This window comes from Lynx rufus, unplaced genomic scaffold (assembly GCF_022079265.1).
Source record: "Lynx rufus isolate CCGP_SWC_20201006 ecotype Redwood Valley unplaced genomic scaffold, mLynRuf1.p SCAF_3, whole genome shotgun sequence".
Taxonomy (NCBI): domain Eukaryota; kingdom Metazoa; phylum Chordata; class Mammalia; order Carnivora; family Felidae; genus Lynx; species Lynx rufus.
Window position 1 is genome coordinate 54,300,169 of NW_025814845.1, and position 19,980 is coordinate 54,320,148.

A 19,980-nucleotide genomic window follows, 5' to 3' on the forward strand; every position below is an offset into this window, starting at 1 on the left:
CATGGGGTCCTATTTATTGATGAAAATGAAGCATGATTATTCCAGTAGTCTTCCATACTGCGTTGGACTTTGTATCATCCTAGTAACAAAGGGGTTGCAAATAGCCAAGTGTAGAAAATACTGAAAAATTGTTCTTGCTCTTTTAAGCCTTACACAGTAGTACACTGTAAAAATGGAAGGATGTTTCTATAAAATAATGTTTAGTACTAGGCCCTACTTTCCTACTGTGTGTAGATAGGAGTTTGTTGTCACTGTGTCAGAATCTCAGGTGCCTGCTTCTGAGTATTCCTTTAAACAGAGGTATTATTAGGAAGTAGGGAGATAATGTACGCATGGATATGGTAACAAAGTAGAGAAGTTCTCCCAGGGAGAGGCCTGGCATTGTACATGGGGTTACATGGCTACAGGTAAGGAAACACCCACCAGAGCATGTGAGAAATAACCAGTTTAACAAAACTTGCTTTGATTTGATTCATTTCCATGAGCGTTCATAAGATGCCCTTTATAAAATAAGGATCAAATCCTGGTTTTGTAGCACTTTGCTTACGAATATGTATTGGATTCTTACCAGATCTCTTAATTTAGTTTATAAATAACCAAGATAATGATTTCCCCCCTGCTCTTTATGCAGAGATTTAAAGCAGAAGTTGGTTTTCTCATCCACTAATTAAAGCATAAAATATCAAGTAATAAGTTAACATAGTATTATTATCACAATGCTTTGGTTAAGTGTTGAAATGAAGCAAGTTTTAGGAGTTATTTTAAATGATGGAAAATTAATAATCCAAGAGTGAAAATCTTTCGGTAAGCAGTAGATGGTGCTACTGGCTCTCATTTGCTGACTTGATTGTTCTGTTTCCCATAAAAACCATGCCATTAGACTTCATTAAAAGAGTAAGCATGTGTTAGTTGGCTGGTAGAGGCTTTGGAGGTCAGTTTACATCGAAAGATTTTACATTGCTCTTTCTACTTGTGTTATTTGTAAATGGTAAAGGGTGAGCATAAAATGTATTGGCTGGGAGAAGACAGGTTTAGTGTATAATATATCTCAGATTAAGTTACTGCCTGGCTTATCAGGAAAGATAAAACACTACAATCTCTTATCTTCAGGAAATACAGATGATGTGGATATTTATATTTTACATGTAATCACCAGACTCCATTTTATGTGTTAGCATTTTCCTTGCTTATGGGAAAATAGCAAAATGACATTTCTTTTATACCTTTGTGTACACCCTCTCTGAGAGAGGTTTTGATAACCACTGAAATGGTGAAATGTGAGATACAATTATTAAGTTAGTTGTAGGACTTTCTTTTAAACATCCAAATGAGAGTTGATCTTCAGAGTGGTTCCTGTGGGAGCATTATTCTTTCTAGCTATGCTTTGAGGGTGTAATGTTTTTGGAGCATTTTCAGAGATGCCTTGAGAATTGGTTTATGACTATGCAAGAAAATCTATTTCATCATTTTAGTTGCACCGAAGACTTTTTTGGCAGCTTAGTAAGACCTAGCTCATTCACCAAACTTAACTCTACTTTGCTGTTTTCTTAAAACTAAACCATTAGGGAAGTTCAAAAGACTGCCATAGGCTCTGAATTTGCAGAAGAGAATGTTTTGAGCATTGGTAGCACCATTTAATAAAGGAATAGTTTCCTGATGTCTCTACTTTGAAGTATACAGTGTCATTTGGATGTATAGGTTTTATTTAATTTTTACAAATTTAGTTTAATTACCTTATTGTTAAATATAATAATTAAAAAATCAAGGTCTGTCTCTTGTTTTCTACTTTTGTTCCTTTCCCTGATAGCTTCTGAGTTTTATCTCAACTACTATAAGATAATTTTGATTGAAGGGACAGTATGAAAAAATGGATCCAATATTTAATATAGAAGTAGCTTAAGATAACAATAGCCTTTACCTTTGTCCTTTTTTTTTTAAACATTATTTTCACTCAAATGAAAAGACTGCAGATCATTGTACAAAGAAATTGGAATAAATTTTATATAATAATTATGCTGAATGTTAAACCTGTGTATCACAGATAAAATATTTAAAATTGTATAATCATTTCATATATCATTTATAACTTTAAAATTTTTGAATGTCTTTTTAAAAGATATGGGACCATAAGTATATTTGTAACTTGAAAATGTGACTGCATACCAAGGGGAAAAGTTATTTTGAAACTTTTCTGAAATATTAAAGAATATACCAATTTTTAGACATGCTATTCTAGATCCACTCCTAAAATAATTTAAATAGTAGAGTTTTGTCATAATGTTAAGATTCACCCACAGCAATTACTGTTTTTCAGTTTAATGGTGTATATTACTAGAGGTAAAGATATCTTAAGATTTATTGGAAAATTTTAATTTTAAGGTATAGTAACAGTTCTGACTACAAACAATTTAAACTTTTAAGATGTTCCTAACAAGTTAATCATAGAGAATAATTTATTGTAAAGGTATAATACTATGTTCCATGTCTGCCACTTATAGCTGAACAAAACCTAAATTTTGACAAAAGACAGGAAATGCATATTAAAATATTGAATAATCTCAGTTTTGCAAGTATGATGCCAGTTCCTTTTCTGTGTGTAATGCTATACAATAGAGCATTTTGGGTTACAGTTCTCAAAGATAGATAATGAAAGCACTGGCCTGTTTTTAGCTCTGTTGGCTTGTCATCTCCTTCTCCTTAAATTACTTCCTTACGCTGTTGACTTCCCACCTCTCAGCCTCCATTGCACTAGGAGAACAAAACAGATGGGTTGATTGTGCAGGTCCTTGTTGTTAGTGGTTCTGAAGCACTTTCTGTAATCCACTGACAGAAGTGTTGGCAGGTGCAACTTACATAAGCATTTTTGGTTTGTTCTGGTTGACAGCTTTCTTGAAGTTATGTCACTGAAGCTGAGATTATTAGTAATTTAAAATTTTTGTTAATATTTAATTTTTCTTCTGTGTATTAAATTTTTATGTGTTGGTGTTTCTTACAGGTTTGTACATATTTTCATTTTCATTTTCTGAGATAATAGATTAGTGCATTTCCATATTAAGAACACATTTCTCCTTAAATTGTTCTGCAGAAATAACTATTTTTAGGGGAAATAGTTTTTTACAGTCACTAAATTGTATGTGTTATTTTTGTACATGCATAACTAAGGTGGTAAGGGCCATAATCCTGTAGAGAATGCTTAACTTTTGTTCTATTTGAATTTTTCCATACGTTATTACTTAAAATTATCAAGGAACAGTGTCATGAAATCTAGGTTGAGAGAGAGTACAATAAACATGACAACTCTTAAAGTTTGAGTAGAGATAATTTCTGATGACAAAAGCATAATCCTGCCAGTGCCATATAATGGAAGCCTATTCACATTGTGTAATCACAGAGAATGTGCAAGACAACAGATCCTGCTCTCATGGAAACACACAATTCTCTTTATTTTTAAGTAGTTGGATGGGGAAAAATGGTCTAAAATATGAAAGGAAACATGAATGCTATATTGAAAAGTGTGCCAAGATTACTCAAATTCTAGTTATTACAGATCAAAGTTTAACTGCTTCGTCATTTTACTTTAAAAGGGATACTGGGGGCGCCTGGGTGGCTCGGTCGGTTGAGCATCCGACTTCGGCTCAGGTCGTGATCTCACAGTCTGTGAGTTCGAGCCCCGCATCGGGCTCTGTGCTGATGGCTCAGAGCCTGGAGTCTGCTTCCGATTCTGTGTCTCCCTCTCTCTCTGCCCCTTCCCTGCTCATGCTCTGTCTCTCTCTGTCTCAAAAATAAATAAAAACATTAAGAAAAAAAATTTTTAAAGGGATACTGAATGTCAGAAAATCTGTAATATGTTTAATTGAAAGATGTAAATAATGTATACAGACTTGTATGTGATGGGATGGAAAATATTTAAATTCTAGGTTTTTTCTAAAGGAAGAAACTGAATGTTTATTTAAAAAATTAATAAATAGTTATGTTTGGCCATGAATCCTGCATTATTGATTATTTTTGCTGTAGATGCTCCCACATTGAACACATTCCTAGAAAAATATTTTAAGTTTGGAATATGTTGAACATTAAATTTTTTCTAATGTTTACAACAACCTCAGAGGCTGGTATCTCAGTGTCTTGCATGCTAGAAAACTGAAGCTCAGGAATTGTACAAATCACTGATTAGGACCAGGATTAGAATCCAAATAGTCTTGACCCTGAAGCTAATGTTTTTGTTTGTTTTCTTTAAATATTCTACTACTATGAGAACAGTTAGCAAAATAATTATTTGTTGACCTTTCTGTCAAGCTTTTATCAAGTATTTTATCTTCATTATAGACCATTAAAGAATATTAATAAATAGGAGCATCTGGGTAGCTCAGTCAGTTGAGCATCCGACTTTAGCTCAGGTCATGATCTCCCAGTTTGTGAGTTCAAGTCCCACATCTGGCTCACTGCTGTCAGCCTGTCAGCACAGAGCCCACTTCAGATCTTCTGTTCCCCTCCCTCTACCCCTCCCCTGCTTGTGCTATCTCAAAAGTAAATAAATATTTTTTAAAAATATATTAATAAACAATATTGGAGCATTTTCATTTTACCCTGATACCTAAGTTCTAAAAGAAAGTATGTATTTTAGAGTATTCTCAGAGTATCCTATTCTAGAGAGATTTATTAGAAGCTTTTGTGTTTGGAACATCAGGTCACCAAAGTATCCCAGTGTCACTAATTGGTATTTGTAGAAAAAGCTAGGAGTACACTTCTCTAAAGAAGACATCCAGATGGCCAACAGGCACATGAAAAGATGCTCAACGTCGCTCCTCATCAGGGAAATACAAATCAAAACCACACTGAGATATCATCTCACGCCAGAGTGGCTAAAATGAACAAATCAGGAGACTATAGATGTTGGAGAGGATGTGGAGAAACGGGAACCCTCTTGCACTGTTGGTGGGAATGCAAACTGGTGCAGCCACTCTAGAAAAGTGTGGAGGTTCCTCAAAAAATTAAAAACAGATCTACCCTATCACCCAGAAATAGCACTGCTAGGAATTTACCCAAGGCATACAGGAGTGCTGATGCATAGGGGCACTTGTACCCCAATATAGCAGCACTTTCAACAATAGCCAAATTATGGAAAGAGCCTAAATGTCTATCAACTGATGAATGGATAAAGAAATTGTGGTCTATATACACAATGGAATACTACTTGGCAATGAGAAAGAATGAAATATGGCCTTTTGTAGCAATGTGGATAGAAATGGAGAGTGTTATGCTAAGAGAAACAAGTCATACAGAGAAAGACACCATATGTTTTCACTCTTATGTGGATCTTGAGAAACTTAACAGAAGACCATAGGGGAGGGGAAGGGAAAAGAAAAAAAAGTTAGGGAGGGAGGCAAACCATAAGAGACTCTTAAAAACTGAGAATAAACTGAGGGTTGATGGGGGGGGTGGGAGGGAGGGGAAAGTGGGTGATGGGCATTGAGGAGGGCACCTGTTGGGATGAGCACTGGTTGTTGTATGGAAACCAACTTGACAATAAATTTAATATTAAAAAAAAAAGAAAAAACCAGGAGTATAAATACCAGTCCATGCTGATGTGGATTGTCAACCTGCATACTTAAATAAAAGCACCTTGTTCTTTTTTTTTTTTTTTAATTTTTTTTTTAACGTTTATTTATTTTTGAGACAGAGACAGAGCATGAACAGGGGAGGGGCGGAGAGAGAGGGAGACACAGAATCCAAAACAGGCTCCAGACTCTGAGCTGTCAGCACAGAGCCCGACGCGGGGCTCGAACTCACAGACCGTGAGATCATGACCTGAGCCGAAGTCGGATGCTTAACCGACCGAGCCACCCAGGCGCCCCAAAAGCACCTTGTTCTTCACATACCATAGCTATAAAGCATCTACTGTCTATAAAGAAATAAACACACAAGTACCCATACAAAAATTAGCTATATTTTGAGAAGTATGTTCATTTGCTTCTATTGTACTACATTTAAATAGTTAATTCTTCATTATATAATATTATTTGGAATGATGCATTTTGGTATCAAGTTCTAAATACTTCTTTAAGCAACAATGTGTAATAAATGTTTTATATTCCTGGGGTGCCTAGCTGGCTCAGTTGGAAGAGCATGTGACTCTTAATTTCAGGGTTGTGAGTTCAAGCCCTTTGCTGGGGGTATAGATTACTTAAATAAAAACAAACAAATGTCTTATACTCCTATTTTATTTTTGTTATTAAATTTTTTTTAATGTTTACTTATTCTCAAGAGAGAGATAGAGACAGTGTGAGTGGGGGAGGGTCAGAGAGAGAGGGAGACACAGAATCTGAAGCAGACTCCAGGCTCTGAGCTGTCAGCACAGAGCCTGATGCAGGGCTCGAACTCACACACTGTGAGGTCCTGACCTGAGCCGAAGTCAGACGCTTAACTGACTGAGCCACCCAGGTGCCCCTTATACTCCTATTTTAAACAGACTAATGAGTACAGTGTCACATTTTTTCTAAAGTTTATTTATTTTGAGAGAGGGAGAGAATCCCAAGCAGGCTCTGCACTGTCAGTGCAGAGCCCAACGTTGGGCCTGAGCCCACGAACTGGGAGATCATGACCTGAGCTGAAACCAAGAGTCAGAGGCTTAACTGACTGAGACACCCAGGCACCCCACAGTGTCCTATTTTCTTGATGACCTTGATTTACTTTGCAAGCATGCAGCATAATATAGCTTCCTTTGATAAGGCCTTATGTAGGGCTGACGGTTTCCTGCTATGCCCTTCTAGCATGTTATTTTGCTGTTGCACTTCAGATTTGTTGAAAGCACCCTGACCTCCCACTCTTGCTTTTATAATGGCTTCTGCATTCATGTATTTCTGGGCAATAAAGAAGACTGTAAGGAGAAATTCATAACCAAGCTTATTATAAAGTCAATAAATAACCATTTTACAGAAGTTGTTGGGTTCATGTATACAATATATGGGCCATAACCACTACATATCAACATTCAAAGCCTTTTATTTTTTCTTTGTTCTCATCTTCTGAGTTCTCATTTCTCACTTTAGAGCTTTCATAATAAACCTACGTGTTATCAGTCAAGGTCCTGTCTCTTTCTTTAGTAATACCAGCATTCCCAGAGAAGAAAAAGAATTCTCAATTTGAAGGGGTAGCAAAATTTTGGGTGAGGAAGGATGAAGATGGTAGCATGCTCATGACTGGCTGGGTTCTCCAATACCCTTTTTTTTTCAACGTTTTTATTTATTTTTTTTGGGACAGAGAGAGACAGAGCATGAATGGGGGAGGGGCAGAGAGAGAGGGAGACACAGAATCGGAAACAGGCTCCAGGCTCTGAGCCATCAGCCCAGAGCCTGACGCGGGGCTCGAACTCACGGACCGCGAGATAGTGACCTGGCTGAAGTCGGACGCCTAACCGACTGCGCCACCCAGGAGCCCCTGCAATACCCTTTTTTTAAAAATATATATATTTATTTATTTTGGGGAGAGCGAGAGAATGGGTGCTCATGAGTGGGGAAGGGGCAGAGAGAGAGGGAGAGAGAATCCAAGTAGCCTCTGCTCTGTCAAGCACAGATCCTGACTCAGGGCTCATTCCCATGAACTGTGAGATCATGGCCTCAGTAGAGATCAAGGGTTGGTCGCTCAACCTACTGAGCCACCCAGGTGCCACCAATACCCTGTCTTATCTGCAATTCCAAAATTCATAAAATCTGAAATGCTTGGAAAACAAAGTATTTTTTTGAATTTAGTGTAAACTTAACCTGATCTAAAGTTAACAGTCTTTATCCCATTTAATGTGAAATCTGTTTCAGTGCAAAATAGCTGTGTGTTGGATTTAACACCTCTGCAGGAGGGAGGGATGGTTACATAACATATGTACCACACTACTGGTTTTTTCCAATATATATACACATATTTATTTTTTATTTTATATACATCCAAGTTAGTTAGCATATAGTGCAACAATGATATGCGGAGTAGACTCCAGTGATTCATCCCCTGCATATAACATCCAGTGCTCAGCCCAACAAGTGTCCTCCTTGATGGCCCTTGCCCATTTAGCCCATCCTCCCACCCAGAACCCCTCCAGTACCCTATCTGTTCTCAGTATTTAAGAGTCCCTTATGTTTTGCCCCCCTCCCTTTTTTATTTTTTGTTTATTTTTGGGAGACAGAGAGAGAGACAGAGTGCAAGCAGGGAAGGGGCAGAGGGAGAGGGAGACACAGAATCCCAAGCAGGCTCCAGGCTCTGAGCTCAGAGCCCTACGTGAGGCTCAAACCCATGAGCTATGAGATCGTGACCTGAGCCAAAGTCAGGGTAGGGGGAGCCTTACTCCCCTTAACCGACTGAGCTACCCAGGCTCCCCTGTTTTTATACTACTTTTGCTTCCCTTCCCTTATGTTACTCTTTTTTGTATCTTAAATTCCACATATGAGTGAAGTCATACGATATTTGTCTTTCTCTAATTTTGCTTAGCATAACACACTCTGGTTCCATCCATGTTGTTGTAAATGGCAAGATTTCATTCTTTTTGATTGCTGAGTAATACTCCATTCACACTACTGTTCTTCTGAAATCCAAAAATGTTTGCATTCTCAAACATCTGGTTACAAGGGTTGCAGGTAAAGGATTGTGGACAAAAATCAAGAAGGTGATTTTAAAAGTGCTTTTGTCTCTTACTTGCATTATACACAGGTTTATGTAGGAAAATGGGAAATTATGCTGAACGTGATGCCAAGAAAGGTAGGTTTCCCTGTTTCTCCCATCTACTTTGTCTTTTTAAGGAACACTTTTTTTTTTGGGGGGGGGGACAGAGACAGACAGAGCATGAACGGGGGAGGGGCAGAGAGAGAGGGAGACACAGAATCAGAAACAGGCTCCAGGCTCTGAGCCATCAGCCCAGAGCCTGACGCGGGGCTCGAACTCACGGACCGCGAGATCGTGACCTGGCTGAAGTCGGACGCTTAACCGACTGCGCCACCCAGGTGCCCCAAGGAACACTTTTAAGCTTTGAGGGACTCAAGTTCTCACAGCCAGAAACTGGCAGAGCTGAAATTTGAAACTAGTCTTTATAGTTTTCCACTGCTTAAACCTCTCAATCACGGCACTGTATTACTTTTCTTGTGTGCCTTTTGTGGAAACCACCCTTGGCTATTTCTGCTCCTCAACTTTAAACATCTTTATCAGATCCATCTGGGATTTCTTCCTCTTCTTCGTCTACTTACCTCCTATTTGAAGGTCTCAGAGACTAACCCTGCCTTACTCCTCTCAGTATCGCCCAATACCTTTACCATTTCATGGGTTTCCCCCCATGCTTGGATGTGGAATATAATACCTAGTGGCTTCCCCAGATTCCTTGCCATCCCTGATAACAAGCATTCAGGCTTTTTTCATTTCAAGGATCCTGCTGGTAATTACTATGCGGATAAACAAAAGTAATAAACATAAAATAATAACAAAATAATTATAAGGAAGTTAATGATTTTTACTGTTTTTATCCTAGAGTTCCCCATGGATTCACATTTTGATTTCTGCCTTTTCTTAGAATGGATTCACCATTACACCACTTCTGACTCTACCATTAGATGCATTTCAGGTCTGATGGTAATTTCAAGGTAACAAAGAGTAATAGGGCGTTTGGTTTCCGTAGACCATTTGAGCCCAGGAACTTCTAGATGGCATAGTGCCAGCTTACCAGATCTTTACCAAGATTAAAAACAAATTGTAAAGAGTATTTCTACACTGCAACTGTTGCCAGCTAGATAAGTCTTCTAGCAGAGTTCATGGCACATAGGTAGGCATTCAAAAATTCAACATTTACTAACTATGTGTCAGGTATAGGGAATGCAAAATTAAACTATCTATCGTATTGCCACGCTGAACAGAAACCTACGTGGTGTGGTAACGTCTGCATAGCATTGTAGGGGTGGGAAAATTTTCCCTTCTTACGTTTTCCATTCTTTTCCTGGTCTAGTAATTAAACTGACACAGGATAAACAGGAGGAAACCAGATTTAATTACGGCACATACAGGACCTCCATAAAAATAAATTCAAAGGAATAACCAAAGTAGGTCATTGCATCTTTTAGACAAAGAAACAATAAATTAGTGAAGAACTGACAAGACAAAGGGGTTTGGGCTTGGGGTAGTAAATTGGTAAGTAGCAAGGTCTGTTCATAGGCCTTCTCAGCCCTCAATTCCCTATTTGGCGATAAGGAGGTCTGCCCTCCTGATACAGGGAGGGCACCTTTTACATAGATTCATCTGCTTTCAGGGGGGACAAGGGAGGGGCAGAGTATCCTTGCACTATTTCTAAAATTCCTTTATTTCGAAATAATCTGTATGCCATAGTGGCACATTTTGGTGTGACGTATTCTCTATGAGCATAAAAGAGACTCAAATCAAACGGGACAGGGGTTTGAGACATCAGGAAAAGCTTGCTGTGTAGTGGCGTCTGACTACGTAAATTCCCATGCCAGATCCACTTACGGACTTTGAGACTTTGCACAAGTAGGCTTCTCAGTGCCTGTTTCCTCACTGATAAATCGGGCTAATGGTGGGATTTCCTGCACTGGGCTGCGAGTTAATTCAAGAACAGCGCTCGAAACAGTGTCTGGCACGCAGTAAGAGTGCAATACACTTCCTGAGGGTTGGGTTGCCCGCCAGCACTTAGCCTGACGTAGCCTGACCGTTGTCCTCGGACTGGACTACACGGGTAATCCGTTTGTTTTTTCTACCATACACTGCGTCACAGCCAGTTCTGTTCCAGATGCTCTGTTTATTTCCACACGACCCGCTGGAGAGGCGAACTCTCCGGAGTCGGGGCCGGCCATCCTGGTGACGAGAGCGGGTGGCAACCCCTGCCCTCGCTCACCCTCCAGCTTCGGCGCTAGTCCTCCGGAACCGCCACCCCCAGGTCCTGGGAAGAGGCGCGTCGTCGCGCGCGCCGTCCCGCCCTGTGCTCCTGCGTGACCCGACGTGCTGGGCGCGCACGCAGGAGCCCCGCCCGCGGTGGCCAAGGCCAAGGAGCCGCTAGAGACTTTGCCAGCTGGGGAGACGGAGGGGGCGTGGCTTCCCCGCTGGCGGGCGGTCGCGGCGCAGTCCCGCCCCCGTCGGCAGCCTCCGCGCGCCAAAATCAAACCCCAAGACCCGCGGTCCCGGGTACTTGCTGCCGGCGGGAGCTCAGCCTGCGCGTCTAGTCACGTTCGGCAGTGGCGCGAGCCCCAGCGCGCGCACCTGTGGCCGCCTCCTAGCCTTCCCTGTTGGATGCACTCGGGCCACCACCAGACTAGAATGGCCACCCCACCCAAGAGGAGCTGCCCGTCTCCCGCGACCGGCTTTGAGGGGGTCCGCATCAAGAAGATTGCCATCGAAGGGAACATTGGTAAGGAGCCTCGGGAAATGTTGGCCCCCAAGCAGGGGGGCTTCCCCTTAGTGAGGGCTTCCTTCAGGCCTGTGTGGATGCGGACAGGGCCTCTACTTCCCTTCCTACCGAACGCGTTTTGCCCTGTCCTGCCCGGTTTCCCTCCCGTGCTCCGAGGATCGTCGCAGCCCCCGGGCGTCAGGCGGTGGTGCATGCCCGGGCATGGGGGCCTCGAAAGGTGCACTTTGGGCCCGTTTCCTCCTTTTGTTGGGATCGCGCAAGGGGAGGGCTTTTTGCTTTTTGTTTTTATCTTGAGGCTGTGTTAGTTCTAGAGGTGTAATTTACATACATTAAATTATCCTTTTAGGTGTACTTTTCTATGAGGTATGACAAACATATAATGCTGTTTTACTACCGCCATGGTCAAGGTTCAGTACATTTTTATCACCTCAAAAAGTTCCCTGGTGCTCCTTTGTCGTCGGTTCCCTCTGTATTCCTGTGTCTTGGCAACCACTGATCTGGTTTCTAAATTTTGCCTTTTTCCAGAATGTCATATAAATGGAGTCAGAGTATGTAGCCTTTTGTGTCTCCCTTCTTGTATTTAGCATAATGCTTTTAGATTTTTTCATGTTGCTCAGTACCCGGGATTCGTTGTCTCCCCACTTGGGAGAATGAAGAGGTGGACACAGAATAAAATGAGCAGCAGGCAAAAGTTTATTAGAATCTAAGATTGGAAAGATATGAATTGCAGAAAAGCTCTCTTTACAGAGAGGGGGCATTTGCAAGTGAATGCCCAGTCAACTGTAGGCAAGGGTCCTTGTTTTATAAGTTCTGGTTGCACCCTCCCCCCCCAACCTTCCCCCTTGTTCCTTCTCAGGTTCTACCCTTATTGGCTAGGTAACTAAATGCCTAGTCATTACTTTTTGAGTGGCTTGTTTCCATTGTGTGGGAGGTGATCTATGTATGGCCACACTGTTCCTTGTGGGTCATATGTTCTAAGGTCTACCACTTACTTTTAGTCACATCTTTTGTCAAATGCCTGAGGGGAGTAGGTGATGTCTGTTACATTTCTTAAGAGGAACTCTACACCTCTGCCAGTCTGCTGTGGTCAGACACTCCCAGCATTGTTTTAAAATATGTTTTTCCCCACCCAGTGACCTTCAAGTCTTACTTAGCCTCTCCCTTTCTGCCTACTGAATCCCATCTTCTATTATACTTGTGTCTGTAGTTCTCTTTTATTGCTGAGTAGTATTCCATTGCATGGATATACCACAGTTTATCTCTTCCCCAGGTGTGAACATTTGGATGGTTTCCAGTTTTTTTTTTTTTTTTTTAATTTTTTTTTTAACATTTATTTATTTTTGAGACAGAGAGAGACAGAGCATGAACGGGGGAGGGGCAGGGAGAGAGGGAGACACAGAATCGGAAGCAGGGTCCAGGCTCCCAGCCATCAGCCCAGAGCCCGACGCGGGGCTCGAACTCACGGACCGTGAGATCGTGACCTGAGCCGAAGTCGGACGCTTAACCGACTGAGCCACCCAGGCGCCCCTGGATGGTTTCCAGTTTTAACGCTTAGGGATAAAATAGGTATAAACATTCCAGTACAAGGAAAGAGTTTTTTTTTGTTGTTTTTTTTTTTTTTTTTAATTTTTTTTTTCAACGTTTATTTATTTTTGGGACAGAGAGAGACAGAGCATGAACGGGGGAGGGGCAGAGAGAGAGGGAGACACAGAATCGGAAACAGGCTCCAGGCTCTGAGCCATCAGCCCAGAGCCCGACGCGGGGCTCGAACTCACGGACCGCGAGATGGTGACCTGGCTGAAGTCGGACGCTTAACCGACTGCGCCACCCAGGCGCCCCAAGGAAAGAGTTTTTAATGATCTTAATATCATGGAGCTCCTCACCCCTTCCCCCACTTCCAAGTAAACATTGGCTTATGATTCAAAGACCAGTGCCCTTTCTGTTCCTAACCCGGATGAGGGCAGACTATACCATGCATATCATTTTACAAGGTACATCTGAACTTACATTATTCTGTATTTCCTACCACAGGAAACCTATGCCTGATACTTCCTGTTCTGATAGAATTTTTTTGGCTCCAAGTTGGGTACTGGCCATTCATGCATACAGCAAATGTTTTTGAATTCTTACCACATTCAAAGCCCTTGTACTTCTTTAAAAAGACCAGGCAAAGTAGACGCTTTAACAGTATTCCTAGTAGAAAATATCTGAACACACCCTCAAAGACGACATCTTGTTGCATTGCTCCAGTATTAAGGCACCAGTGGAAAAGATCCATATAATAGATTCTCATTTCCTCCTAGGATAAATTCTTTGAAGGTGAACGTTTACTAGTGTGAGTCCTTATAGCCACTTATTGGATAAAGAAGAACATATATAAAGGAGGAAGTAGTTGAACAAAGCCATTTCAAGAGTAACTTTGAATGAACAACAACATCTCCTAGATACCACACTGAATTAATCCTCTTCCCTTCCTTAAATCCAGTTAAGCAACATATATCTAGATCTCCCTAAGCATCTTTAATCTTCCCAGCACCTGAATCATTTCCTAATGTGTCACCCCATCTCCATCTTCTCTTACCTAGCTCCAGAGCAGACTTTCTGTATATAAATGGAATTGTGTTACTCCCCTGCTTAAAATTCTTCTCTGACTTCTCCATTACCTACACTGGAAAGAGTTGCAAACTGATGCCTTGCATTTGCACAATAGTGGCTGGCATAGACTTGAAAAATAAATTTATTTAAGAACATTTTTTTTAGAATGTTGGAAATATTTTATTTTTTAAAGTTTATTTGTTTATTTTGAGAGAGAGAAAGGGCATGCACTGAAGGGGCCGAGAGAGACGGACAGAGAGAATCCCAAGCAGGCTCCACACCACCAGCATGGAACTGATGTGGACTGAGCCCATGAACCGTGAGATCATGACTTGAGCTGAAATCAAGAATCGGACGCTTAACCACTGAGCCACCCAGGCGCCCCTGAAAAACAAATTTAATGAATTGCTAGCATTTAACATTTTTGAGATTTGTTTTTGAACATCTAGATTCTTGGTGTCTTGTACGGTATCTAAAGATCTGGTAACACTGGGCTTCTGTTTCTGTAAGATAACAGTTTGCTATTTGGATGTTGGATGAGTTGTGTTCCAACTTGTCTTCCTGACACTGAGGTTTGTTAGTTGTTGTTAATGTGCTTGCACTGCTGTTCCTGTCCCTTCCACCTTATTTGCCAGTCCCAAATAAGTAGAAATGTACAAATTGCTAATATGTGTGTAGAAGAATATTTTGTGATTCCTAGAATTTGAACTTTAACTGGTCATTTTAGTTTATACTCACATAACTCATCTTCTCATGTTTTCTGTTACTATAATGCTCCCTTCTGTTAGATTTATGGAGGCCTTACCTGCTTCTTTTCATATTAATAGTTTGTACAGATGATTTTTGGATCGTAATGCTTGTTTGCCATTAGTAATTCTGTTAGGTTCCACATGACTTTTTAAAGTTATTAACGTCAGTGTCTTTGGTTCTTGCTCTCCTTTGCTTTCATAGAATATTAATTTATTAATTAGCTTATTTTTCAGCTCCCTACTTTTCCCTTAAAAGTTAAGGAACTAGAGGGGCGCCTGGGTGGCTCAGTCGGTTGAGCGTCCAACTTTGGCTCAAGTCGTGATCTCGTGGCCCGTGAGTTCAAACCCCGCATTGGGCTCTGTGCTGACAGCTCAGAGCCTGGAGCCTGTTTCAGATTCTGTGTCTCCCTCTCTCTCTGACCCTCCCCCATTCATGCTCTGTCTCTCTCTGTCTCAAAAATAAATAAACGTTAAAAAGTCAAGGAACTAGATTAATTTGGGAACTACAGGTAACTGTTGTTACTCTGCTTGAACTAAAGAGTAATTTTAAAGAGTAACTGTTTTTGCTCTTAAAATTTTAGAGTATGACCACATGAAATTTTTCTATTTATAGGTGTGTCAGAAGAAAGCTGAATGCTCTAGCTTTAAGTGCTTTCAGATTCTGGGCCCCTGGGTGGCTCAGTCGGTTAAGTGTCCGACTCTCTGTTTTTAGTTCAGGTCATGATCCCAGGTTTCCTGAGTTCGAGCCCCACATCTGACAGCACAGAGTCTGCTTGGGTTTCTCTCTCTCTCTCCCTCTCTATGCCCCTCCCCCACTTGTGCTGTCTCTGTCTCTCTCCAAATAGGTAAATAAACTTAAACAAATTAAAAAAAAAAGTGCTTTTAGACTCTGGGTGATGCCTGATTTTTTAGTACATTCCTTGGATCCTCTTTTCGAACATCATATTTTCCTTTCCTTCCTCCATCTAGCTCAGTGAATGTCCAGTGATCATTATATATGCTTCTGTTTACCATTCTAAATGCTTTACAGTCCCTGTAATTACTCTCCCCATACAAAATCTGTGGTCACCAGTGTTTTTCCTGTGATTAAATCTAGTGATCATCTAGTTTACCTTTAAAAGTTTTTCTTCTGTCCTGTGGTGATAATATGACTTTGTGTTTTGCTTCTCAGCAGTTCTTTGTTCTGTATTACCTTCTTATTGGCCCTGACCCCTGTCCCCACTCCCTGTTTTAGCCCTATGTGTGATCCTTTAAAGTTCTTCTGGTTTTTCTTCTTTTCTATTGCCTAGATAATGTCCTAGGTTTGAATATGGTTTTTCACATCAAAGGTAAGTTCTTTTTGCCCTCTTTGAATCCAGCTTATAAAGATGAGGAAGTTTTCCTTGTAAACTTGCAGAAGCTGCAGCGCCTGGGTAACTCAGTCACTTAAGCATCCGACTTCGGCTCAGGTCATGATCTCATGGTTCATGAGTTCAAGCCCTGGGTCAGGCTTCATGCTGACCGCTCAGAGTATGGAGCCTGCTTTGGATTCTGTGTCTCCCTCTCTCTCTGCCCCTCCCCTTCACACATGCACTCTTTCAAAAAAAAAACATTAAAAATTTTTTTTTTTTAATTTTTTTTTTTTTTCAAAGTTTATTTATTTTTGGGACAGAGAGAGACAGAGCATGAACGGGGGAGGGGCAGAGAGAGAGGGAGACACAGAATCGGAAACAGGCTCCAGGCTCTGAGCCATCAGCCCAGAGCCCGACGCGGGGCTCGAACTCACGGACCGCGAGATCGTGACCTGGCTGAAGTCGGACGCTTAACCGACTGCGCCACCCAGGCGCCCCTAAAAAATTTTTTAAAAAAGCTTTCAGAAGCTGTTTTTTTTATATTTTTTGATCTATGTGTGTGTGTGTATGTGTAATTCTATATACATATGGACAGAGAGAGGAGAGAGACACACACATTATGTTGACCAGAGATGCCTAATATAAACCACATTTGGTGACTTAAGATAGAAAGGGTGTGGTGGTCATTAGGAGTATTGGTACACCCTGTTAAATTCTAGATCAAGACTTTCCCTACTATTTAATGGAATGTATTCCCAGGTAATGTTAAAGTAGTGAATATAATATGCCCTGATTATACCTGAACTATTTCCTTTATTTTCCCTCCTAGGTGTCTCAGAAACTAGTGAATGATCAGGGAGAAGCAAAGTACAACATGTTTTTTTTAAGGATTGGATAAAGTGCACAGAACCTTTAAAGTGAAGCAGAAAAAAACATGGCTATTGCTTGCTTATAGGGGTGCTGTGCAAAAACGTTTTTATAATTTCTGTTAGACACTATGGCTTAATGTCATATAGTGTCATATGATTAGTGTCATATAATCATGTTATTTCTCATTCTAAAGCTCTAGGTTTTGAATGCATCTTTATATTGATTTTATAGTTCATTTGGCCATTTTTAAGTTGGTTTTAGATATGAAGGACGTAAGCCTGTTTGTAAACTGAGAAAATAGAGCAAGTAGAGAGGAAAATTTTGAAAATGCAAGAGCCTGTTATTGTCACTGTACTCATAGCTTGTTTATCACAGTGGTTTCCATAAAGAGGGTATTATTATTTCCATTGTGTTATGAAGAAACAGGCTCACAGAGATTCAGTAACTTGCCCAAAATCACATATCTAACTAAGTGGAAGAATAGTTTTAAATATTTTCCGCAAAGTTGTCTCTAATTACTTGGTTAATGAAAGTGAGGCTAGGACTAGGATTTTTTTTTCTGCTGTAACACCTTGCCTACAATGTCACCAGGTTTAAAATTCTTCTGTTCCATGGCTTTGATAAACTAAAAACAATAACAAACAAGTGTCCATAATACAAGTGGGTAGGGACCCTTTCAGAAAGCAAATCTAAGAGAACATTTAGGAAATTGAATATTTTTGTTTTTTTTATATTGTTTGCTAGTATAAATTTTGTAAAAGCTGATGACTGTTTTGGCTTTTTTTTTTTTTTTTTTCTAAGTCTCCTTCAATTTTCCTTTTCCTGTCACAACAGCTTCAGGGAAGACAACATTTGTGAATATCCTTAAACAGGTCTGTGAGGATTGGGAAGTGGTTCCTGAACCTGTTGCCAGATGGTGCAATGTTCAAAGTGCACAAGATGACTGTGAGGTACGAAAATAAAATTAACTAAGGAAAGTAAAATTCTTTTGCTTTAGAGGGCCAGTAGTATTTAACCCTTGGGTTTTTGTTTGTTTTCCCTTTTCCAATAAAATTTTCAAATCTAGCTTTAAGTCTGTCTCTTCACCTTCATATATGGATGAATGTGTGTATGTGTGGGGGGAGGTACATGTGTGTGTGTGTAAACATTCATTGAGCGATGCAGTTAAGATATGTACTTCATTGCATCCAAGTAGAATTGTAAGTTTTTAAAAATTAATTAAAAAGTTAAAAAATCTAATTGCAAATTAAATTCCTTGAGTAGATTTTTACATTTTGTTTAAAAACCTGCAAACACAGAAAACAAAGACAAAAAAAACTACCCAATAACTTTTTTATTAGTTTACCTTTTGAGTCTTTTATATGTATCTGATTGCTAGGACTTTTGTTTCTGGAGAAATGAGAATTGAACTTGAAAGTAGCATAGTAGAAATCATCAGAATGGAAATGTGTGGCAGAAACTTACTTTGTTAGAATTGAGGATACAGGATTGAACAAAAATGTCTATTGTTTAAAGTTTAGCTGTTGGTATGAGGAGTCTGGGAATAATAATTGAGTATTTAAAATGTAAATCATTAGCAGGATGCTCTGTAGAATTTGAGGATATATGGTTGTGAATAACCAAAAATATTTTCTCACATACCTATTTGCCAAGCATAGTTAACTTTAACGAAAGGGTGTGCTTAGAACATTCTGATCCTTAGAATAATCCAGGACTGAATCTTGAAGAGACTTCCTTTCCATGGGACTCCATTTTTTTTTTTTTAATTTATTTTTTTTAACGTTTATTTATTTTTGAGACAGGGAGACACAGAGCATGAACAGGGGAGGGTCAGAGAGAGGGAGACACAGAATATGAAGCAGGCTCCAGGCTCTGAGCTGTCAGCACAGAGCCCGATGCGGGGCTAGAACTCACGGACTGCAAGATCATGACCTGAGCCAAAGTCGGCCGCCCAACCAACTGAGCCACCCAGGTGCCCCAGGACTCCATTTTTTAAAAAATGTTTATTTATTTTGAGAGAGAGAGAGCGCGTGAGCAAGCATGAGCAGAGGAGTGGCAGAGAAAGGGAGACAGAGGATCTGAAGTGGGCTCTGTGCTGATAGCAGAGAGCCCATTGTGGGGCTCTAACTCACGAACTGTGAGATCATGACCTGAGCCAAAGTCAGATGCTCAACCGACTGAGCCACCTAGGTGCCCCATGGACTCCATTTTTTGTTTTAAGAAATTGATATTTCAATTTGGTCTTTGGGGGGAAGGTAAGATTATCCTTAAGTAGAATTTTAAAGTGGGTAAATTTGTTTTTTTCTTTCAACATTTTTTTTATTAACATATGATATAACTATAGAAAAGTATAGGAAACTTATGTATAGTTTGAAGAACAATTTGAAAGCTAACCATCAACCAGGTCAAGAAATAGAATATTACTCTTATTCTCCCTGTTTGTCCTCCGGTCACAGTATCTCCTTTCCTTGGGTAACAACGCCACTAGGGGTAACCACTCACATAAAATACCTCTTGCAATAATAATTCTTCTGCTTTCTAAAAGTAATTTAATTATCCACAAACATATGACTAAGAAATAAAATTTAGTTTTCTGTTTTTGAATGTTACATAAATAAAATCAATTGGTTGTAGTTTTTTTCCCTCTTGCTTTCTTTGCTTAGTAAGTTTATGAAATTTGTTCATTTGTTGCATACAGCTGTAGTTTGTAAGTTTTCATTGCCATATAATATTCAATTATATTCAGACATCACTGGTTTTCCATTCTATACCTTTGATTAATTTTTTAGTGATTTCTAGTTTAGTTGTTGTAAAAACAGCCCTGTTATGAACATGAAACCTGGTGCACACATGCAAGACTTTCTCTAGAAAGAAGAAATAAAATCATTGGTTGGTGGGTTTTTGTGTGATGCCTATTTTCCAAAGTGGTATTATCCAGCTTCCTAATTTTTGTCATTCTGTTGGGTATTTAATGTCTTTTATAAGTTTTTAATTTTGTATTTCTTTGGTTGCTAATGAGATTGTGCTCCTTTATTTAATTAATGTATTTGCT

General features: G+C 39.9%; 1 protein-coding gene across 2 annotated transcripts in view; it reads left to right on the forward strand.

Annotated features, from left to right (window-relative positions):
- The first annotated feature begins 11,162 nt into the window (after nucleotides 1–11,162).
- The window catches only part of DCK (deoxycytidine kinase), a 33,285-nt gene continuing 24,467 nt past the window's right edge, over nucleotides 11,163–19,980 (forward strand). For both annotated transcript variants that reach the window (XR_006964304.1, XM_047091176.1), the window contains exons 1-2: nucleotides 11,163–11,383; nucleotides 17,763–17,878. Coding sequence is in view for 1 of the 2 variants with exons in the window: in XM_047091176.1 (XP_046947132.1) it covers nucleotides 11,266–11,383; nucleotides 17,763–17,878 (234 nt within the window). In the remaining variant the exon portion in view is untranslated. The remainder of the gene's footprint in view (nucleotides 11,384–17,762; nucleotides 17,879–19,980) is intronic.